This window comes from Ciconia boyciana, chromosome 10, assembly GCF_034638445.1.
Source record: "Ciconia boyciana chromosome 10, ASM3463844v1, whole genome shotgun sequence".
Classification (NCBI taxonomy): Eukaryota; Metazoa; Chordata; class Aves; order Ciconiiformes; family Ciconiidae; genus Ciconia; species Ciconia boyciana.
The window spans coordinates 32,857,418-32,881,490 of record NC_132943.1 but is presented as its reverse complement, the minus strand read 5'-3'; the positions used below and the strand labels follow the sequence as shown (position 1 = coordinate 32,881,490).

The 24,073-nt window shown below is 37.1% G+C and overlaps 1 protein-coding gene across 3 annotated transcripts; it reads right to left on the bottom strand.

Moving 5' to 3' along the window:
• Positions 1-437: 437 nt before the first annotated feature.
• On the bottom strand, positions 438-24,073 carry SF3B1 (splicing factor 3b subunit 1). Of its 3 annotated transcripts, XM_072874264.1 has the most exons (25): positions 23,985-24,073; positions 17,615-17,781; positions 16,157-16,258; positions 15,334-15,448; positions 13,406-13,485; positions 12,015-12,182; positions 11,621-11,855; positions 10,607-10,819; positions 10,099-10,220; positions 9,245-9,442; positions 9,052-9,153; positions 8,123-8,302; positions 7,628-7,714; positions 7,229-7,499; positions 6,813-6,958; positions 6,578-6,724; positions 6,296-6,421; positions 5,669-5,890; positions 5,237-5,419; positions 5,031-5,142; positions 4,826-4,946; positions 4,269-4,400; positions 3,115-3,387; positions 2,406-2,622; positions 438-1,070 (listed from the first exon to the last, which is right to left on the bottom strand). In XM_072874264.1, the coding sequence occupies exons 1-25, from the start codon at positions 24,010-24,012 to the stop codon at positions 912-914; spliced, it is 3,906 nt and encodes a 1,301-aa protein (XP_072730365.1). In that variant the 5' UTR covers positions 24,013-24,073; the 3' UTR covers positions 438-911. The 3 variants fall into 3 exon arrangements, 2 of the variants coding, with proteins under 2 accessions (XP_072730365.1, XP_072730366.1); XM_072874265.1 differs by lacking the exons at positions 16,157-16,258; positions 17,615-17,781; positions 23,985-24,073 and adding an exon at positions 13,802-13,857 and having other exon boundaries at positions 15,334-15,351; XR_012044293.1 differs by lacking the exons at positions 438-1,070; positions 2,406-2,622; positions 3,115-3,387; ... (14 more) ...; positions 10,607-10,819; positions 11,621-11,855 and adding an exon at positions 13,802-13,857 and having other exon boundaries at positions 12,121-12,182.

Genomic DNA, 24,073 nt, shown 5'->3' with positions numbered 1-24,073 from the left:
AGGACACATACAGAAGGAAAAGAGCAAATGAGGAAATAAAATGCTTTTCTTATCTCAAGCTGAAGAATTTCCTATGTCACACAAACACTTAGAAATTGCCTCAACTCAGGTGCTGGGGACATTACTAGCTCTTTATAGGAATTATAGCACAGCCTATAAATATTATTTGTTTTTTTATACAGCCATACATGCTAAGAGACATGCTAAATGTGATCAATATGCATGATTTGCACAGCTGATTTTACACATACCATTTATGACAAACTACTTAACTTCTGAAAACTTAACAAGCTAATCCATCCCCACAACCAGGATACTGCAGATGAAGCAATAACAAGCAATTAAACACTACTTTTTCCATGAAAATAAACTGCCACTACTACAACCACAGCCAGACTACAGCTACATTATTGCATGACAAAGATACACACATTAACTACGGTTTGTATGTTTTTCTTATTTATTCAAAAGCTAGGGGATGACAAAAAGGGTTAAAATGTTAAAATGCCACCTATTTATTACATGAACAAATACTGAATCCAAAGGGACTCATTTTACAAGCCCCTCTGTCCAAAAATCACACACAAATTAGTTTTTATACACAAATGTTTATTTCTCAAATAAACTTCCCCTTTAAACACAAGGAATGAAATCTAAATCTTCATAAAGATGAATCCAAAATGAAATCCCTCCAGTACATTGTAATCACTGTTTTCTTGGTCACTACTGGCTTTAACTGTTTAACATCAAAAAACAAGGACATATTTAAAAAATCATGCTACTGGATTCCTAGCTCTGCCTCTGACCAGCTCTATGCTGATCTCCAATATTTTAAAATTTTACATCATCAAATCTGAAGCATTTAATTGAAGAACAGCTGTGCATTAAACACGAACAACTGAACAAGAAGATTATAAGATGTAATCAAGTTCATAACGAATATAGGTGTTCTTTTCATCGTTATAGATTCTTGGATAATGTGCTATCAGAGCATCCTGTGATCCGATGTAGATGGAATTATAAATCTTCCAATAAACATCTCTGACTTTCCTGGCAGGGTGAAACAAACCCTAGAAAATAGAATGGAACAAAATTTATTAAAAGCTTAAGGTCTAAATGTCTGTTATTGAACTTAAGTTTTGCACAATAAGCATTTTAAAGAGCAATTATAGTAACTAACACCTCTTATAACAAAGGTACACTAAGTGTGTCATTCCCAATTTTTGTGACTATCTAAACTAGCAAGTAGTAAAAAAAGTATTATTTAGAGACAGATTTTCTTATCTTTTTTTGCAGGGAGAAATTCCACTGAATGTGTTTCTAGTTTTGTATTCTTCTTTTAAAATAAAAATTAAAACCTGCTGCAGTATATTTGGTTGGAACCAAGTCTTATCTTTGGCTCTGCTAATTGTGATTTGTGCAGACAGAGCTAGATAGGAATACATGAGATAAACTATTATTAAACCTAAAAAAATGAGCAGAATATGAAAGCTCTAGAAAAAACAGTTCTACATAATAAGAAGATACAAGCAGTATTTGGAAAAAAAAAAAAACACCCCACAAACAAAAAAACCCCACACCACTGTGCAAGAGACTTCTTTCACCTTCCTACTGATGTCAGTATCTTTGTGCTGAAGCCCCCCACATAAAAAAACCACACAGTCAAATCCCGTATCTGCAAATAATTAATAAAATGCTCTCACATCTTCTCTACATTGATCTGCATTACATTAATCCTTGCTTCCCACCTGTTATGTGAGTTTAGATTCTATAGCCAACGCAGCAAGAACTGTTTACATGCAATTACACAGAAAAGGAGGAGCCTTCAGATTTTACCGCCACATACACATTTACAGAAGCTGAACTGACTAGTGTTGATGTAATGGTATAAATTCTGATCAATGCACTGTTTTCTAGTGCTTCACTCTTGCACAGTTTTAAATGTCTTACTGTTTTTCTTGCCTAATGACAAATAACGTAGATTCAATATTAAGCCTATCCTCTCGTTTACTTATCTCACCTGTTACTTGTTCTCATAACCCCTTGCACTATTAATTTATTCCCCAGTCATTAGTTAGTGTCCTCAAAATTTGTGAGATGCTTCCATTTTACAAGTTAGAGTGCCAGGCCATTTTAGCCAACTGATATTCTACATTACCTGCTACTTCTACACAAGTTTCTCAATGTATTCAGCTATCTTACTATACCAAAATCTGTTTGTTGTGTATTTCAATTATTGAAGTCCTTGGCACAGAATGCCATGTTTAAAGACTATTTTAAAGAGACTAAAAGCCATGCTGTTTTCCTTTGCTGGAAATAATCTTCAGTTGACTTTTTTGTCTCTTGGAAAGAAGTCCTGCCTGATAATTGCCATCTCTGCTATCCCAGCATACACGAGGACATACCTGTAAACAATACTGCAACATTCTGCAAGGACCAATAGCAACTCTGAGGCCTTCCAGAGCCCCCATAACTGCCTGAATGACGTGAGGAGAGGTTTCAAACACATTAGGCCATACATAATTTAACAAATGATTAAGAGAATCTTCACAGCCAAACCCATAAACACCAAGAGACATATGTTGCACCACGGCACTGGCTGTTTGTCTGTGTACAAGATCCCTGCAAAGAGAACAACGGTCTGTTAAGAAATTATACTTAAAAGCAACAGGATTGGACAAGCATAGTATTTTATCTCTTTTCAATAACACTTTTTTTGAAAGCACTAATACACACTTTTAACCCATATTTACTGACAGCAAGAGGCAGAGTAACAAAAATCAGTAAATTAAAACGACGGAGTTTTCTGACAAATTACTCCGCTCTAATTCTGCGGCGAAAGTACTAACAACAGAAATCATAAAAAGCAGTTTGAATGTAAGAAGTCTTGACTCACTTAAGATGCTTGCATCATTTTAATCTTCAAAATTATTAGTAAAATAGGAGTATATAATCCGAATTATTTGCAGATAATAGCTTCCAAATTATGCTGGTCATTTAACATCTTCAGCAAACAAGAACAATATGCATATTTGCTATCATTAAGACCCAGCTATATACTTAAAATATATGACTATGGTTAACTGTACCACAGATAGAAAGAAGTGCACTCACCTGTCCATTAAAGCATCTTCAAGCAATGGTGTGACAGCATAAATGTAATCTTTTCCCATCTCTCCAATGTATTCGAACAGGAAAGAAAGAGATTTTAACACACCATTCTGGACATTCAGTTCTGGAACTCTGTATTCATTCATGAGTGCAGGCAGCACTGTGAAAGGTGAGCACGTTTCAGCTACAATAGCAATTGCTACTGTAGTACATACTCTGTTCTGCCTTTCCTGTACTTTCAAGTTATTTAGCAGTGTAGCCAATACATCGTGAGGCCTGGAAGAGATAACATGCGTGTCCATGTCAACAGATTCAGTGAGGATTTGGATAAAATTAGTTGAGTTTCAAACAGCAAGTGGCAGAAAAGCATGGCTTAGCCCTTAAAAAAAGTTTAGACAACTGGGAAACAACATAAACCACGAAACCATAAAACAACTCAAGCAACTGCATGATCTTATTTTAATAACCAACATTTTTTACTTTCTCTAGACTTAGCTTTTTCCCTGCCTTCTGTTCTGCCTCTTGTAAACTCTGGAGGATAGCAGTAGCCTCCCCACTATTACTCTGATCCCACAGGTAATTACAAACTTGTATAAAACCATACACATTCACAGAGATAGGCAGTGTCCTGTATAGATACGTGCAGTTACAGCATTCCTTGGTTGCTTGCTGTATTTGTATTAAGTCAGTAATCGGTCACTTATTTAAGAATATGCATAAAGATGGGAATTGTGCTTCATTCTACAATTTGCTGACTTGCAGGATCACCTTAGCGGTAAAAAAATCCTTTGCAAGTCAATCAAAGTATTGATTTGGGGAAAAATAGGAGCAGAGAGTGATTAATTAAAGGAGCGTTCAGGAAAGAATACAGAGAGGGTCTGAATGCACATCACAGTATCAAAAATTCATGACACAAACAGCTCTTACTACCAAATTAAACTCGAACCTTGCTAGTCTACAAGTTCAGTTCAAAAGTGCAGCACTCTATGTTAATGAGAATAGGTGACTAGTCTCCTTCTACAAAATAAGTGAAATCAAGTCTACACATTTAACATGTTAAATGCAGAGAAGTTTGAATATTTCTCACCAGAAAACTCACAATCATCACTATGTTAGGTAAGTGTGTGCAGAAGTGGATAAGCATTAAACCAACTTACCCAATAGCTTTTGCAATATAACCAAAAGTGTTCACTGTGGCTCTTCGGATAGCTTTCTTGTGAGCTTTTAGTAATTCAAGCAGTTCAAAGCAGATCCTCATCCACTCTCTTGCAGAAACATATTCTGCACCTCTGAAAGAGAACAAAGTGAGTTACCTCTTCAGTGATGTTAGAAGTTTTAAAATACAACTACATAAATTGCAGCACTTATTAATTTGCTATCAACAGAGGGATACTGCTTAAACAATTTCCTTAATTAGGTATCTGTTAACACTAGACCTTCACTGGTTAACAGTGTACTCTATTATATTGTGTGCATTCTAAGTTTGCATAAATGGACAACATACTTCTTACAAAGTGTTGGCAAAGTAATATAATTACAATACATTCAACAGACCATCTGCTAAATAGCTCATCTTAAGCTTTATGCACAACTTAAGAAATATCAAGCAACATGACAATAAATACCCAGATGCCAAACCTGATACTCAGCTTTAGCTTTTGCTACAATAATTGCCCACACAGAGGGTCAAATATTTTATTGTTAGTCAGCTTACCGGTCTGCAATGCGCCCAACAAGATCAATACAATTTTCCTGTACTTTCTCATGTCTGTTCTTCAAAATAGGTGTAAGCCGTGGCAGCAGATCTTTGATTGGTGGCGTCATCTTGTGCATACCTATTGAATTCAGAGGCATATTTAGTTTTATAATGCCTTTTCATTTTGCTCTTGAACAGGCATGTAATCAATACACAAACGTACCTATAACATTCACGATAGCCTTAAGTGCTCCCAGTATGCTGCCCAGTACTTCAGGATATTCTTCACCCAGGTACTCATACAACACAACACCCAAATGTCCCATCAGTTTTTCCTATAACCAAGTAGAAGATTTAGTAGTTAATTTTTTTGTTCCTTCTCATTACTATGACATGCTACAGCAAATTTGGTAGAAGTTAATACAATACCTCTTGACAAGTCTTCATGACAACTGCAGTACGAGAGATCAGGTCAGCAGCCTGCTGCCTAACTTTAGCTGATTTGTTGTTCAAACGCCACAAAACTGTACCACAGATCTGTGGCAAGTAGGGTTTAACTCTCTTGCCTAGAGCATTAACCACTGTGCCAAAACCATTCAGCATCACAGAATCCTGAGTGTAAAAACAACAAAGGAAAATCAGACCAACAGCAACACTACATTTGAATTAAACTTGACATCATCTAAAATTGCTATTAAAATGCTAACATTCCAGAGCTTGTTTCTGGATTTCATTGATTAGAGCACTGACATCTAAAAAGGGATTCTAAAAATCTAACTTAGAAGCATACGTTTCTGTATAACTTACAGTGAGCTAGCTTACAATTAAAGTGAACCAAATACCAAATACCCTTGGCCATACCTCTGTGGTCTGTTCCTGAAAGGCGTACAAGATACCATCAATAAGTTGTTCTTCCAGTTTATGATCAATGTCTGCTGCCCCCAGATTTCCCATTATCTTCTCGATTGTTTCCATGACCATTTTTCTGTACTGCTCAGCCTCATCTTTCAGATCATCCACAATTCTGGAAATAATTTCTGCTGCTCCAACTTTATTTGCCAGCTCCACAGTTGTATCAACCAACTGAAATACACAAATGTTAAGTAAGCAAGCATTGTTCAAATCTACTTGCTACATCTTGAAAATAAATTTCCCTCGTCTGAAGAGGAGAAACAGCTTCATACATGTTAAGCCCACTACAAACAACTGTTTTTACCTTTAGAAATCATCCAATGTTTTAAACAACACAAATGGGGTGAACTACACCACCTTACAACTGATGTAGACTTATATTCACAGATGAGAAATGTCTTTATAGCCTCCTAAGAACCTGTGAATCTTATAGCTTTGCAACTTCTAAATCTCTAGTCCAAACAAAATTCAGTTTCAGGACATACAAGACAAAATTAAGCATCTAGTCTGAATGAACATTCTAGTCTGAATTTTGTTCTACTGTAAATAATTTTCCAACTAAAAAAACCAAAATACCTGTCTGTAATTTCTTCTGTCCAATGCCATTCTGTGCTGCCAGAAGTGTTTGAAAAAAGGTGGCAAGATTTCTGTTTTAATGTAGTTTGCTTCAACACCATCCGTACCACAACACTGCTTTACCACCTGATAGGAAATAAAAATCCAACAATTTTAATTGTGTAGGGTTTGGGGTTTTGGGTGGGGTTTTTTTCTTGTTTTGCTTTGGTTTTTTCTGTTTTTTTAAGAAAAGGAAAAAACATATGTATTTGATATTAATGCTAAACAATCATTCTGACATACCTTCAACACAATTTTTTTCATCTCTTCATCAGGAGACTGGAACTCTCTGATAAGGATTAGCATGACTTCTCTGGTATAATAGTTTGCATACTCAGCATCCATGAGTGGAATCAGGTAACCAATAGCCTTCAAAAAGGCAGCCAAACCCTATTTAAATGTAGAAATATGTCTCTAATGAGTTACAGAAGATATACATTCATTTCAGTTCAAACTAAAGAAAGTATTTTAGATATACCTTTCCTCTGTGTTGACGTATACCCTTCCATAAAGGCTTCAGAACAGAATCAAATGACTCAATACCATAGGGAGTAGCTGCCTCAGCCAAAGCAGCAATAGCCAAAGCACTGATGGTGCGAACTTTCTGCTGCTCATCCACCAGACCTGCAAGAGAGCAGTGTTTAGTACCACTTCTTGTACTTCTTGGGACTTAAGTTCAAAATAGCAAAAACAGAGGGGCAGTATAAAAGGGATTAACTTATTTTCAGGAAAACTGAACCACTATTCCTCTTTCAGAGTCAGCTGAACTGTTTCTCAGTGTCAAAAGAACACACAAAACAAGGACCTTATTATCACTGTGCCTCACTGAGGTATGAAACATTTTCCAAATATAAAGTGAACAAAAGAATCTTTACCTGGAAAAGCAGAACTTACCATGTTCAATAATTTCAACCAAGCTCCTGAGATGAGGCAAGATAGCACAACCCATAAGAATAGCAATCTGCTGTACAATCTTGATGCCAGTATGCCTAGCCTGCCAGGACTTTTTGCTTTTACACACAGCTTTCAAGAAGGGTAACAGAGAAGGAATGCCCAACGCAGAGGCAACGACAGCAAAGGCTCGAGCTGTTGTATTTCGGACATATTCATCCATGTTATCAATATCAGGTCGCATTGTGGAGATCATTGTTGCCAAACCAGCAGCCTGAAGAAAAAACATACAAAACATACCAATTGGATTTATGAACAGCACAGTTAATTCTTCTGCTATGCTTATAAACATGCAGCTATATGTAAGCTAAGTCGGTGCCTTAATGAAGGATGGAACTTTACCTTAGCCAAGTTTGAAATAATTTCTCTGCCTTCCACTCTAGCATAGTAGTCTTCATCAATCAGCAGTGGTTCAATGACGACAAGAATCTGAAAAAGATGAACAAATTAATATTTCCTTTCATACTAGATTCCATAAAACAGAGATGATTCCATGGATCCAAGCTTAAAGCTTTACGACGACCAGAAAAAATGTAAGTGTATTATGCTCTTTTTACAGCTCTCTGTCTCTAAAGAGATACTACCTAGGTCAGGTAAGATCCCCTTCCCACCCCCAAGTGTGCATATATCATTTTTACATCATGCCTTAATACTATAAAGCCCACACTTTGATCTCACTACAAGAACTCAAAGTTTGGCTTAAGAAGAAACATGGAAGCCAATTATGTTAAAAAACACATGGTATCATCCTCTTCTGATATGCAAATAAAATACATACTTCTCCCAGCAATGATCAGAAAAAGCAAATCAAAGATGAAATATTAAACTGCAACAGACCTTGTGTACATATGGTCGGACCAAGTCATCCAGTTTGTAAAGAATTCTGTCGATGACTTTGACAAGCAAGTGACGCTCCTGATCTTCAAGCGTTGGCGACATCAGCAGAGGCAGAATCTGATTAAACAATGGTCCTGCTCCAAATTCCCGAGCTTTATCAGTAATTTGTCGCAACGCAGCCTAAACAAAACCAAACAGCCTCTCAGTTAAACTAAGGAAACAACACTGAACAATTACAAAACAGGGAGATATTAACCAAGTTAAAATGTAATTCACTGTAACCACAGGCTTCAAAATACCTGCTCCTACCACTGCAAAACTCTACTTCAAACAATTTTATGCTGACCTGTTTAAAAATGAATGTGTGAAGAGAAACACCCTCATGTTAGCTCCCAGATGTTCAATTTTCAAGAAAAGCATGCTCCTGCTCTAATATTAAGAATGGCTCCATCTGAAAAGCAGCTTATACAGCACTTACTTGCATCTAGGCAGCTTGGTGCTATGGTCAATTTAGAGCAAAATTGTGCAGAAAAGACTGCTAATGTATTGCATAATGTGCAAGGCTGAAACTTAACTAAGAGCTACACTGCTAATTTAAGTGTAAGAAGCAAAATCCAGAAAATTACAAAGCCCTGTAAGCAAAAAGCACTATAAATCTAGTTCCTCAGAACTGTAAAAAAAAATATTATATAAGCCATATACTATTTAGTGACTGACATTACTGTACAAAGAACAGCAATACCAAACTACATTGAATGCCAAACAAAAAGCCGCAGAGGTGTAGAAGAGGAAGAGAGCGCTTAAATAGATATCAAAGTTTAGGAGATTATCTTAAAGATAATCCCACGGACAACTGAAACTAAACCTGAAAACAAATGCAGATTTTTAAAAAATGAAATTACATAAATGCATCTGACAATTCATCTTACCTTTCTCATGGGAGGTGTGCCATTCTTTATTTTCAGAAGTAATTTCATTATTTTTCTCTCCTTCTGTTCTTCAGGACTCAAAGTTGATTCATCAACATCAACCTACAAATAATTCCAGACAAATAAATAGGCATTGCTACATATTCAAAAGAAATCAGGAAACTTTAATCAGCATGAGTGAAATCTCATTTACCAGCAGTTTATCAAAGTATTGGATATCATCTGGTTTTAGGAACGGAAGATTGCCAGATGGCTGGTCATTAACACTCTTCATAGTCCGGTCTTCTGTCTGCATGTGGAATCCAGTCATACCACCCAAAGGCGTTGGAGTTGCTGTAAGCTTACGAGCTGGAGTGCGAATAGGTACATAACCAGCTGGTGGGGGAAGAACCTACAGAAGAAAGAACAAAATTTATCTTATCACAACAGATATAAAAAGAGGAAGGCATCAAATACAAAACATTACTAAACTTAAATCTTCCATTTTATTTGTTTGGGGATTTGTGCAAGTGTTATTGCATACATTAGATCCCATGTTCATAGCAATACAAACAAATTCACCATGACAGTTCGTATTTGTGCTTATCCTGTATTCATGGTATTTCAGAAGAAAGCTCACTTCCACTGCTAAGAGCTTGGATAATAAACTTTGAAGTCTCTCTACAAAGCATTAAAGAAGCACTTCAATATCTGTATCAACACAGCGTACTTGCTGACTTAGAATTTGTGACTCTCTTCTATATTTTTCTACACCTGGACTTCATATTTTTATCAGTCCCTTCAGAGCTCATTTCTGGCCTTGACAGGCCTTCACGACATTGAGAAGCAGAGTAACAACTGGCCTTTGAGATCACCTTTAGTTCTCTGTTTCTAATGGATTTACAATAAATAGTAACCAAACTGAACAAACGTCTAAAATCAATAATCAATACTTATAGTGAAACATTCTACTTCTGGGACAACTTGGTTTAAAAAAAAAAAAATCAATATCCTCTGGCAGAAAAAAAACCCATCATGGTCTGCTGTATTTTAATCCAGATGAATTACCTTATATCCTTCGGGAAACATAGCATCCAATTCTTCATCAGAAAGTGGTCTGTTTCTCTCATCGATTTCCCTTTCCCAACGCCAAGCCTGCAGCTGTTCAGGAGTCATGCTCATAATATGACCTATATTCAAATTTTAAAATAAATAATTAAATAAAATCTTCTGTATGCAGGAGATGACTTGTTCACTTAACCTTTAAGTGCTCTCTTGAGCCAAAGTTTCCACAGCACTTGAAATCTGTAGCCAGTAGGATATCAAACTTTTAGAGAGCCTTTTATCAATTTTTTACCAACTAAATTGAACAGAACAGACATATAACCTTATTCTCGATTCCCCTCCAGAACTCAGTTGCTGTGAGTATTAAAAATGGTAAACTGAGCATATACTGACTGCTTTCATACAGGCAGGAGAACATGTTAGACAGAAGTCTATTTCAAAATACAATATAAAGGTAAATGCTTCATTTCCACAAAAGCAAGTGAAGCCTCAGAGAATGGACTGGGCTTACCTGGTGTAGGAGTTGCCATGTTCATAGCTGGTGTACCAATGGGTGTTTTGCCAGGTGTCAGAACCGGAGTGCTGCCACCCATCTGGCTAGCAGGTGTTTCATCCCATCGTGACTTTCTTTTACTCGCTCCTGGGGTTGGTGTCTCACCAATGGAGTCACCACCTCTATCTGTACGAGGCGTCTCAGCCCATCCACTGCCATGTCCCGGAGTATCTAAGGGAAAACAAAACAATTTTTGCAGAAAGGTGAACAGTATATACTCCAACTATAGTATCAATATCCAAACCCATTTTCAATATCTTGTCCTCATGTCTACACAAATCAAAAAGTATTAAATAAACAAATATACTAGATAAAAAGTAAAGACTACTTTGGTGAATATTGAAAAAACACAGGCATTACACTAAAAACATCCAACAGAGAACTGCATTTTATGAAAAAAGCATGTCATCTTCTTGCTGAATCTTACCATAAACAGATAAAATTCTAAAAAATACAAAAGAATTCAGATATTCTAGAAATTGGACAAAGTACTCCATGTACGCCCTTGATAAAAGCATTAAGGAACAATGGTGTTTCACTGTTCTCTGACACACGAGCCTAATTCAAATTAGGCAGGTGAGAGAATGCTTCCACAACTTGTTTTAATGCTAACCTCTTCAAAAAAATTAAACAGTTCAAAAACAACACACACAAATGTATCACAAAGAGCAATTCAACGTGAGCTCCTTTACTCTGTCCTTTACACATCAGAAACCCCATGTGCAGCAGTCACTAGATACACCACAAAACTTTGATTCAATTTTCGAGACGAGGTGCTTTCACAGATGTGAGTTAAGCTAACGGGCAGAACTTAATGCTACAAACTCAGACAAAAACATCACTTCACATCAACCACTAGATGTCAGAATATAATTACTTCTTGCCTGAATCTACTGTTTACTTAAGGTGAAAAACTCCTACACAATTAACCATTCAAAACTTGTTATGCGTTTTCCAGTTCGCCATAAATACCTCTTTCTGTTTTAGGTGTTTCATCCCATCGATTTTTACGTGCACTGGAAGTGGCACCTCCATGGCCTGGTGTTGCATGACCAGGCGTGTCCCGTCCGGGGGTTGCAGCTCCTGCTGGTGTATGACTGGGAGTTGGATCCCATATTTTTGAGCCTGGGGTGGCACCAGGAGTTTCGCTACCCTTTGCACGGCCTGGAGTTTCATCCCATCGCAGAGATGGTGTATGTCCAGGAGTCTATACAAGACAAAACCAAACGTATTAATATCTCTCATACTATACAGTAAAAGACTGCTAGTTACTCTTTTTTAGTAGAGTAAGAAACTTCTGAAATTCAAGAGGATTAGCATTAATAATGTATTCTGTAGATAAGCTGATGAACACTAGGATTGTTACCTCTGCTTGATCCCAACTGGATAATTTTTTAGGTGTAGCACCAGGAGTCTGATCAGCTGTCTGATCCCAACGCCGTTTGCGTTTTGAAGGTGGCTGAGATGCAGCTCCATTGACGACTTTAAGCTCTCCAGCTTTAGCTTTTTCAGCTAGTTGTTGCCTAATTTCCCTCTATTCAAGGGCACAAGAAGACAAACAGAAGAAATAGATTTCTTAAGAAGGCCTCTTCAGATTATACCTTTAAAAGAGATTTTCCAGCTGTATTATATCTTTTTATACTATTTTTTGAGGTTTTGCTCAAATAACATGCAATTAGCTACTGTTTTAATTTCAAGTTCATTCTCTTTTCAAATTCTTCTATACTAACAGAGCAGCTCCATGTTTGGAGGGGCTGTTTTTAAATTGATTTCTTAAAAAAGCCATTATTACAACCAGTGTAAACGCATGGAGAATTTCGAGCATTATCCGTTTCTGTCACCTATATGTATGCCTTAAAATCATTACACGTCTGTTTCAAACAAGTTCCACTTCAGTAAATTAAAGGTGGATGAGTCAGAAAATGTGTTCGTGTGAGTTATATCCCACGACACAAAAAAGCCCTGAAATTCTTATTTAAAATTCTGAGATGACATTGTTAAAACAGCACACTAACCCAGACTGTTTTTCACTTATCAATGGATCCATAAACGATAAGACTGTGAAAATGATGAACTAATTTCTCAATTAAGGTAAGTCAAGTAGGGTAAATCAATGTAAATCTACAGAGGTCACTGGAACTACAAGATCTTGCTCCAATTAACAAGATGTCACTCTAGGTATTACGCAAGAAATTTGATTATATTACCAATATCTTCTTACCTATTAAAATGAATTTTTAATAGCCATGAATAAAGCATGCACTTTTACTTTTTTTTTCTTTTTTAATATTTAAAACCAAATGTCAACCTTACACCACTTCTTAGTACTGCAACATCTGTTATAAGTGCTTCAACAAAAGCCTTTTAAAACCTCCCTGGATTCCCTTTAGACAGAGCTCACAAAAACAAACATCTCTGACACTGAATACCCCTCAGTGACTGTTACTTTTTGTCTCTCAACCTCTGAAAGAAAATAAACAACAGAAAGTCCAAGTGCTATAAAAAAACACAGATTAAAATATTTTGAGACTATTTCTCCCTTCATTGTTTAGGTATTATATAGAACAAATGTTTTTCAAAACTTTCATCTTTAAATTCTACTGACATTCAACACGTGAAGAACAGGGTTTTCCAAAGAAAAGGACTTTTAAGTCAAAACAAAAAGTTAACAGGATTTCCATTCCCACTCTCTTAACATGCTTTCAAAGGCCATAAAATGAAACTAAGTTCAAGTGGAAAATCCTCCCCTCCACACACCTCTTCTTTTGTTAAATGCTGTTCACGCATAACATCCATGTATGTTCTGGCATTCATTTTAGGATCTGGTGTCTTCCCTCCTGCGGAAGAGAACAGCAACAGGAATGGAGCACAATGAGTACAGGATAAGCAGAAACTACTGACTTTTTCTATTGTCCTGCTCTAGTATTATATTATTCCATGATCAGTTAATTTTACTTTTTGATTGAAAATTTTAAAAATTACATGTATCTTACGTTTATTCAGTTTGCTGATCAATTTAACCTGTTTGAACACAAACATAACTACTGCAGTTTCAAACAAATATTTTAAAGCCGATATAAATGGTAAAATGACAACAGAGTTAAGAGTCTTCAGAAGTGATGGGTTCCTGGGTTGCTAATCCGGAATACGTACACTTTCGTGCCTTTGTCTCCATCAGCAGTTCTGACTTCAAGCAGCAGAATAGAAGCCTAGAAAATTATCTCTTTACCATTAGTAACACTTTGGAAATATATTTATATTCAAAACATTACCTTGTGTAAGCTGTTAAATCCTAGTTGTTATCTGACTATAAATAACTATTGCATACCTAAGTAAAGTTTAAAATGTTTTATCATAAAGACCCATTTATAAGTTTGACAAATCTGGACATGTCTCCCAGATCTTCTAGTGTCACATATTGTAAAAGGGCTTCATTTAAAAAAAAAAAAAAAGACAAACAAAAAACCCCAAAAAACTGTTTGATGACACTTTCCCCCTCTTCTCTTCTCAAGGTACAATTGTGATTGGGAGCTGAATGCAATACAGTACATATACCACCACAATGATACTCACAGGTAATGGGTTTTGTATACCATATGTTGTTTTACGCTGTGTATCTTGCGTTAATTAAACTTTTAAATACTTTACAAGAAGCCCAACTTTATAAAAATGAGACTTGTCAAGAAAAACACTTTTCTTTAAGAAAAATGTGGAGATTTGCTGTACAAGTGGTATAGCATTATAATTTAGGGAAAAAAATAGACTTCTTAAACATTTCTATGCTGAAGATCATTGCCCAATTGGCTGTGTCATTCTGACACTAGCTTTGATAGGACTTTCCTTTGGAATACTTTTTCACCATAATCTACACAGGATGTGTTGAACTGCACCCTTAAGAATGCAGACAGGACTGGCATATAGCAGTACTGCTGTAGGAAAGAAATTAAGGACAGTTAGTATGGGCCTGTGAATTCTGACAATACATGTTTATATCAATTACAATTAAGCAAGTAAAATAATTAATATCCCTATTAATTCATGCAGGCTGAAATTCTCATTTGTAAAACCTGCAAATTAGCTACTAATTTTAAGCCAACAGGCACCTTATTGCCACACGTGAAACTCACTCACCTGAAGAAAGTTTCTGTCAGACCCACTAGTACCCCTTTTCCTGACTTGCATTCTAAAATTATCAGAAGAGACTTGAACTATTAATAGTATCAAAGTCTTATATATGCTTTTGTTTCTTTTAGCTATACCACCTAAGTTTACATAGGATGGTAAGAATTAGGTGCTCTATTTTGAGAACTAGCATTTCAAAAGCAGTAACCCTGTAAATCTATGACTTGGAATGAAAACTTTCAAGGTACTGAAAGAATTTGAGCACTCAATACACAAGTTGTTCAAAGTATAATGCACAACCCAAAACAAAATGAAAAGAGAAACCTTTAACCCTTTGTGTTTCTATGGCAATGGCTCATTATTTTCTTGTCCTTCTACCTGGAAAGAAAACTTGTATTATAAAGATGAAGAATATGGCATCTAGGTTTTCAACCAAATCTCTATGAAAAGGGGATGTTTAAAACAAAACTAAGTTTATAAGCATGCCAACAGAAATCAAAGGGCTAAAGACAATTAAAGACAACAAATTTCATACAGGGTATAGAAAAGTCAAAATAAATTACCATCTGCAAAAGGATCAAGACGCTCAGGGGAAATTATCATCATCCGCCTGTGCTTTTTGTACTCATCTTCCCGATCTGCAATCTTTTGAGGACGGTGTTCTGCAAAAGGATCATACTAAAAACCAAAAAAAGCTTGTTAGTCACATATGTATGAAGAACAATATGAAAAGTGTCTGGTGACCATAAGCCCGTATTAATTTTCAGTATTACTAAAAAGGCCTACTTTATTTTTAATCTCAACTATGCAGGAATGTCAAAACACTATGCTAATATAAATTTTACTTCTGTAACTGGAATTTTATTTCTTTTTTAAACACAGAATTTCTTATGAAATAACTTCTGACAAAAATTTGCTATTTTAAGAAGTTTATTCACTTGTTACCAAAGCCTTTCATGCTGTCAACCTTTCCCCTTCTTTTTGCATGGGGACCTAATGCTACTTCATACACTTTTAAATTTCACAGAAAAATACTCCAGGAATATAAAACCTAAGCGATTACATTTTCTTTACAAAAACAGAAGTATAAAGAACATTAAGTTTTCCAGTTATTTTCATTTTTGAAGCATCTGACCTATGAAAAAAAAAAATTTAATAGTTTATTGTATATGCCCACATTGCCCTTACATGCAGAAGTGCCAAATTTTATCACCCTGTGGAATTCTAAACTAAAGCAGCAACAAGCTTACAGCAAGATTAAAATACCATAGCCCTTTACACACAGCTTGTATTTCCAGAAGACCAGACCTGGCCTCAAAAAACTTTAACACTTCTTTCCCCTAATACCTACAACAGTATTTTATTGTGCCTTCAATTAAGATGTACCTGTTCGGTAGACTGTGGTATGTCATTAAGCAGTGCCACTGGAGCATGGTAGCCTGGCTTCTTCTGGCCAAGCAAACTTGTAGAAGGGTAGTCATCATCATCCTGTTGGTAAAAAGACATGGCAAATTTGTCATGTTGATATTATATTTAGATTATTGTCATGTTGATTATTATATTTAAAATAATGTCAAATTAACATACTGTGGTCACAGAAAAGATGAAAATGCATGACTAGAATAGTTAATTCCAAATTTTAGCAAGCTTTTTCATATAGCTTGTTTTATTACTCCCAAATTGCTGTATCAGATAACCTACCCACATCACTAAAAAGGTAACCTTTTCTCTACAAGACTCAAGTATTCTGCAATATGCTACATTTAATCAAGTATGCTGTCTACACTAGTTATACAAAAAGCCTGTATTTCGCATTAGCACTATTGATATAGTTCCCTAGCTGGCACATGAAAACTGGTGAACAGAAATTCAAACCATTTTTTTCTTAAAAGCCAGCTAGATATAGAACAAAACTTCAGTAAATAACCCTGTAAAAAAAGATTCAGAAACAGTGAAAAATTCAGAAATATATTAATGTTAATTTAGGTATACCTTCTCAATCACAATGGCAATAACAAGTACTCAGAATGCATAAGATGCTTTTGCTATCTATTTCCTCATACTAGTAGCCACTTTTTCTGTGCAATAATTTAAAGCAACACAAAAGAAAAACTGTTCTTAAAACTGTGACCTGATTTCAGTGAGACTCTGTAATGGAAATTTTTAATGAAGGAATTATTAGAAGTCTACAAATGACACATAGTACATCACTAAAAAGCTATATCAACTAGTACTAAAGTGAACATAACAATCTTCTTTCCTCTTAAAAATATAATTCACTCAGTGTAATATGTAGTTGCCTATGTATTTATGGTCAGAACTGTAGTTTCTGACTGCTCCTGCAGCTGAAAATGTGGTCAAATGTTTAACATAAGAAATTAACATAAAGTAATCTTACACGCAGGATACGTAAGAAGAACATAATACAGTGAGAAAGCCAATTCTCAAAAATTGGTCTGAAATTTGAAATGAAGTAGAAATAGAAAACTTAAAATAGTCACTTAGTTTGTTGTTTATTAGATTTTTTTTTCACCATAATTTTTCATCTTGTCAGCAACAACAGAACACAGTTAATTATTCCAGTCAAGGCAAACAATGATTAAGTACCAGGCCACAACTTTTTGCCTTCTGCTTGGGCCTACATTGACTTTCAAAGCACAATTCATGAAGTACAAGCCAGAGTTAGAACTTACGAGCTTCCCGGATAAGACATATTTGGTCCAGTATGGCTTTAATGACAATAACTGCTTTTACTTCAGCAAATTCTATTAAAAATTACTCAAAATTAATTCCAAAATACTTAGAATGCATGCCCTAAACAAAAAAATACATAAAATCACTTACATCTTCCAATTCAGTTGCTGCAATAGAAGTGACATATCCAGCAAACCTGCTGTCACTACCACCATAGATTTCTTGATCATAGTATCCTGTGGAATCAAGGCCTACTCCTTGTGCTTCATCAAGAGCAGGCTTTTTTCCTTGAATTTCTCGAATTTGTGCTTCAATATCTAGGGTAAAGACACCAACAAAAAAAAAAAATCAAGTCTTTTCACACATACACACAAAATTTAATACTCGTTACTATGTACAGCAAACTAAGTTTTTCACCCAATTTCAAAGATTATCTCTAAAGAAATAAACAAATATGACACACAAAACTAAAAAAATCACAATGTTTATGAGCAGCTTTTCCTTAAGTTATAACATTATCCAGCACAGACTACTTCAACTATATGGTCTAAAGCAAACTATTCAAACCCACTGTTAATGTATCTCATCTTCCAACAGAGATAGCAGAGAAGGTAATTCACACCACAGTAATATTTCTCAACACTACACTAACACAACACTTTCTCAACGAATGTAATCAGCTCATTAAAAAAGCCTTTCAAAATGTTATAATGAATTAAAAAAAACAATTTTGCTAATTTAAAACAAATCAGTTCAAAAGAGCTACTGCATGAGTTGTCAAATCTGAGAACATTTAGTAAAACAACACTGCATTGTGTTATCTAACATACTGCAAAGCTGTATTATCTTTGAAGAAAAAATTTAAAAAAAAGAACTCTAATATGCCACTGGATACCAAGTTAACACTTTCTTTTCACTCTGGCAGCTCAAATGTTATTTCCTCATGACTATTCCTGCCTGCGCCACCATCTTTGAAGAGTCTACTATTCTTCTGGATAACAAAAAGCTTACTCTTCAAGCAGGACAAATGGGAGCTTTGTAATTCTTTTAACTTATCAGGGTCTGACTCCAATCAACTCTGGTGGCCATCGTTGACCTTAGAAATTTAATAGTTTCAGAAAGAACATTAACTTGTTAACCCAGAAAACAAGGAACCAAATTAAACCATGCTTTCCTCCTACCTGTTGTAATGCAACAAGAAAATAAGTTACAGTAATCCAACTGTCTTCAACAAATGTAACTGTGATGTAGGTATATTAAGGCACAGCTAACTCCATAAAAATTATTACTGTTTCCATCTGAATTTTATTTGATTCAATAGATATGTAAAGACAATTATCCATACAATGTGAATTTCAGTAGGTCAAACAATTATTTTACTGGACAAAAAAATACCCAAGAGCTGCATTTCATGGCTGAAGGAATACCAAGGATCATGCTTGAGCACAAGGGTTGGACTATATGGTCTCAAAAGTCCCTTCCAACCTCAACGATTCTGTGATTCACCCTTTCCCATCTAAAGTGGTACTGCCTGCTACATTAACTTGAGGGAAGTTTGCCAATTTACAAAAGCTACAGGAAAGTCTATTCACAAATAATCTTAAATCTTGACTATTTACTAGTTTTTTACTGTTGTTGCTCATTTCTCTTTTTCAGGACGAATACATTTCACGAGGTTTTCCCACCGAGATATCTTGCAAAAGACACTATGCTACAACATTTGCCAACAAACCCGGCAAAAATTAAATTAGGATACTTTTTTTTTTAAAGGTAAGATTATTATTGCTAATCCAAATTATTGGACCTGAGACATAAAAGGGGGGGTGGTTTTGGCAATTTTTTTTTTTTTTTTTTTTAAATGTTTGAAAGCCTGCAGATCAGAATTGCTTAGTTTAAAAGTTTAAACTGTCAGCCCTGTAAACTCCAAGACTTAAAGTCAAGGCTGGGTCCTTTTCTCATCACAAACTGCCACTAATAAAAACAACAACAACAGAAAAAAAAACCCACACAAAAATCCCCACCACACTGCAAGCCAAATTATACCTCCTGTACAAAGGCATGTTTTCTATAGAGGTAACTGAACATGGAGTTTTACCTGACAAATCTTTGCTATACAGCTACGAGCGAGAATAGCAGGATTAAATGTTCATGCACAGCCTGCAGGACTGGCAGTTAGAAACACTGACTTCACTTTAAGCACAGTAAACCTGACAGCAAATCTGCAATTCCTGTAGTGGTCTAGTGGGGAACGAAAGAAACAGCAGAACTACGTTTCTAAACTCATCAGGAGTCCCATGCACAGAAGATACATCGTAGTAGCGGATAAGGAGAATCTTGCTCCAGACAGTTAAGGGTTTCCATCAAACTTTTGCAGAGATCTAGAACAGGGTAACTTGGACAGTCACCTCTGCATTACAGAAACTCACGGTATCTGCCTTGAACTCATGAGAAGCTGAAACCTGAAAAAAGCCTTATACTGTTGGCCACAATCACCTGCTGAATCCTGCCCCCAGGTACATCCAGCTCCCCCTAAAATCCTGCACAGCATAGGGGATTCCAGCGAGTCCAGAACTTGAGACACGTTGCTCCCCAATATGTTACTTCCTGGAGAAGCAGCAGAAACTACTGCCGAATTAGGGACCCCTGTCTTGCCCACAGAGGTCTCTGATCGTCTTCAGAGGCACACCACACGTATCCTGTTTACCAGTGTCATCTTAAGGTATTCCATTTTTGTGAAGGCGTCCTATGGCATGGTTATGGAACTGATACAACTCAAATACTTTTCTCACAGATTTTTTTAGTCATTTCTGTTTCTTCCAAAGAGCAGATAAAGTTCCCCGATTCCTTTTGCAGCCTGGTGCAACGCAGCACTGGGGTGAAAGGGAATACCTGAAGCTTCCGTTGCTACCAAGGACAACACTACTAGCACTGAGTGCTTTTAAAGTACAATGACATTGTTTCTTATTTCTAAAGAGCAGTTACTAGAACAACACACTGCCTCTTTAGTAGCATATTAAGTCCTGATTGCGCATCCATAGCTGTAACCAACTTCAACACAAAAAAGCCTACAGATCTTGCCTACAATGCAAAAGCCTTTCCCTCATCTGTCCACTGAATCAACCTGACCATATAGCTCAGCCAAATAAAGCACCAGTAAGTACCCTGCCATGCAGGATGGGCCACAGAGATTTGCTGGCGCGTGGGCTCCCACCACTACCACCATCAACAGAGTCTATTAAAACAATTGTGGGATTTCTGCAGCAAAAGCATTAATACAAAAATATTTTCCTATTAATAGTTCTAACCAAGACTTTACATACTAAAGCCTTGTTCTAATTTTATTTTTAAAATAGCTATATTTACTGAAGAGAGTACAGATCTCATTTATTATTGGCCTTCACTTTTAAATCACAATGACTACAACTGTTTGCAGACTAAGGAGCATTCTCATTTTCTTACAGCAAAACCTGCTGGGCTCTCTATACCATAAAGGAAAGCCTGCATAGGGTCTATAGGGTTAACAAACCACCACTTATGGCCACCATAATTTTCAACTAATGCCATGCAGTCTCTAAGTGCTAGTTTAAACGAAGCACTCTGAAGAGAACACCCATTTGACATGCCACAAAACCCCTTTAACCAGAAGGTCTAAAAGGTATGCAGCCAGAGGTAGCCTGATTGCCAGTTTAGAAAGCATCACACATTTAGCTGGAAAAGACTATTTTGATATTAAAGATGTGTTTACCTTCCTTGAGCTAACTGGCACATTCTTGAAAAAGCTCACAGCCTATTTAACAAAGCACTTAAATACAAATCAAATCAAGAAAGAGTAATCACAAAGCTCAAAAATACATTGTGTAAAGCAAAGTACTTGTTTGATTATTTAGTCAATCAGGACATAAACAGAAACTCCAGTCAAAGAGAAACAGTAAAGGGACTGGGATTAAAAAAAAAGGGGGGGGGGGGGGAATAATATCCTACTGATCATTCCTTTTTCTGTATTTTACTCTATTTAATATATTTTGGTATTTTAAAAGAAGTAACTTTAACATGCACAATTGATTTGAAACATACCATAAATGTTGACTATTATTAAAGTCAACATATTTGAATTCGAAGTCACTGAAAATCTAGCTCACAGCCAGATCACAATAGCCTTTCTCAAAATATATACTCCATTACCATACCATGTAGTTCTACTTGCAATCTTTGGAGTGTAAGACATTATTCATCATGAAAAAAGAAAGATTAATCAGACCCTGTACTGAAGTAGTATTTTACAGCGTAAATAGTTTCTATGTTTTCATGCCTTATCATATTTATGCACATTTAGCTTGCCCTGTGCAGCTTTATTTCTAGCTACTTTAGCACTCTCGTACATGTTAGGTCTATTATGTTTGGAGATCTCTTCTTTCTTTTCTAAGAAACAAAAAAAATGATGCAAATTAAAAGCTACCTTCGACAGCATTCAAAATTCAAGCATTTATTGAGGCTTTATAAGCTGCCATTTAAAACTTTACTTTTCAGCCTAAAACAAAGAGTTCCCCCCTAAACTATGTGACTGAAACAATCTCAAACTGTTTTGAGACCTCTTTCAAGTTGTGTCTTGAACACATCAATCAACAAGTATTTAACAAACAGTACAAAGATGTGAAAAATCTTCTAAGACAATTTAGTAACAAACAACTCAATTTGGAAAATCAGTCAGGAACTGAAAAAAGTAAAATAGGATAGAACTTAGAAGAAAAATAATCAAGCTGTTCAGCTAATACCTCCATGTTGGGAAAGACAGTATTACATGATCATACCCAGTTATACATAATTTTTTAACTACCTGCACCCCCCCCTTAAAACCTGTTCTGATACAACACTAATCAAAACACACACAACTGGAAGTATGTCAATGTTTCCATTAAATTCAACAGACCACCATTTTCAATAAATAAGCAATTTAAGTTAAAAAAAACAACAAAAAAACCCCAACAACTCTACCATTTTATTATTAAAAGCTCTTTAGGTAGTATGAGAGGCAGAGCACTTTGGTGGGTAATACTTGGGTAGTATCTCACACAAGTCCTACCCATGTCACAGCATATAAACAAAACAATTTCTGTAATTCTAAAAAATTCTAAACTGCTAAAAATTAAAATCAAATTAAGTTTTAAAAAAAAGTGAGGACAACAGTTTAAGCTTTTCTTCATCCATAAACTCAAATTAGGGCTGCAGTGTTAAAGACTACATTAACTTCACTTTCACGGGAGATGATGCCTCTCCATTTGAAAAGTTTTTTCAGTGCCAAACTTACTGCCCCCAAAGGTAATGAACACCTGGGCGCCCTGCCTACCTCACAGTGTACAACCACTGTCCAGAGGTAGTTTTTGATTAGTGAATTACGGATGTAAAATTAACATAGTACACAACAGATCACCGATCATACGCAGAAACATGAGTAAAAAAACAAAAGCAAAAACACAGAAGCAGTACAATTCTAAAAATTATTCTTCCTTGCCTGAAGATATTTAAGAGCAGGGCAAGCCACAGACATTGTCCAAGAAGAATGCTTTGATTCATGCTATACAGAGCTGGAAGCAGTGGTGAACACAGCCACATAGCACCTCCGAGAATAACATACTGCCTATGAAAGCCCTCACTCATTAAACCGCTCAGAGACCAGTTTTCCTACGTAAACACCCAGCCGGCAGGAAGCCTCTGTGCTAAAACGGCAGCTGAAACGCTTGAGACCTCACATTGTCTTTTTCCCCTCCTTCGGGGCATTTTTCTCAGTAGGCACCACGTCGACACGACGCTTAGTAACAGCTCAGGCCATGCTGGCTTTCAGCGGGCAACTCCCTCTCTGGCCTCCTGTTTACTGCGGACCCAGGGCGGAGGGCTCAGTCAAGAGAATAAATGTGTGTTATTGACATTTAGGATGCGAAACTGCGGAGGCGTACAGATTTTTACTGAGCGCTCGACGCGAGCGCCAGGAAGGGGCCGGGGCGGCGGGGGCCGAGAGGTGCGCGCAGTGATCGGGAGCGGAGGCGACGAGTTGCCCACGGGCGACCTTTCGTGGAAGCGCCGCTCAGTCTCGGCTTCCTGCTGGCAGGCGGGAGCCCGGCCGGGACCCGTGCCCCAGCGGCGCCGCCGGCCCCGTCAGCAAAACCGGAGCTAACCGACACCGCTCCCGCTCACCTCCTCCCCCGCGCGGGCCTGGCAACCGCCACCCGCTCCCCCCACGCGTGCACAGCGAGAGCCCCCCTCAAGCCGGGTACCCCCGCCCGCCCCCGCAGCCCCACCCCCTCAGCCCCCGAGCGCGAGGAGGCGGCCCGGGCATGGCGGTGACACAAGCGGAGACGCCATTACAAACAGGCCCGGCCCGCCCGCCGCGGGGCGAGCCCGCCCGGCCCCCGCCCGAGGAGCCGAGCCTGACGCTGCCCAGAGTCGGGAAGAAATACAACCAAAAGACAAGGGTCGAACGCGCAGCTACAGGGGCGCCGCTGCGAGTGCTTTTCGGGCCTTTTACCTTCGTGGGTCTTGGCGATCTTCGCCATTTTGTCCACAGCGAACAACGCCGAGGCGGAACTGGCGCGGCCCCGCCACTTCCGCTACAAG

Excerpts from the sequence above, each read along its gene's own strand:
- SF3B1 (XM_072874264.1), bottom strand. The coding sequence starts at position 24,012 with ATGGCGAAGATCGCCAAGACCCACGAAG. Across the intron at positions 13,486-15,333 it reads TCTTGATCCTTTTGCAGATG|GAGGGAAGACACCAGATCCT; the intron begins GTAATTTATTTT and ends TCTCTTCCGCAG. Across the intron at positions 10,221-10,606 it reads CATGGCAACTCCTACACCAG|GTCATATTATGAGCATGACT; the intron begins GTAAGCCCAGTC and ends ATTTGAATATAG.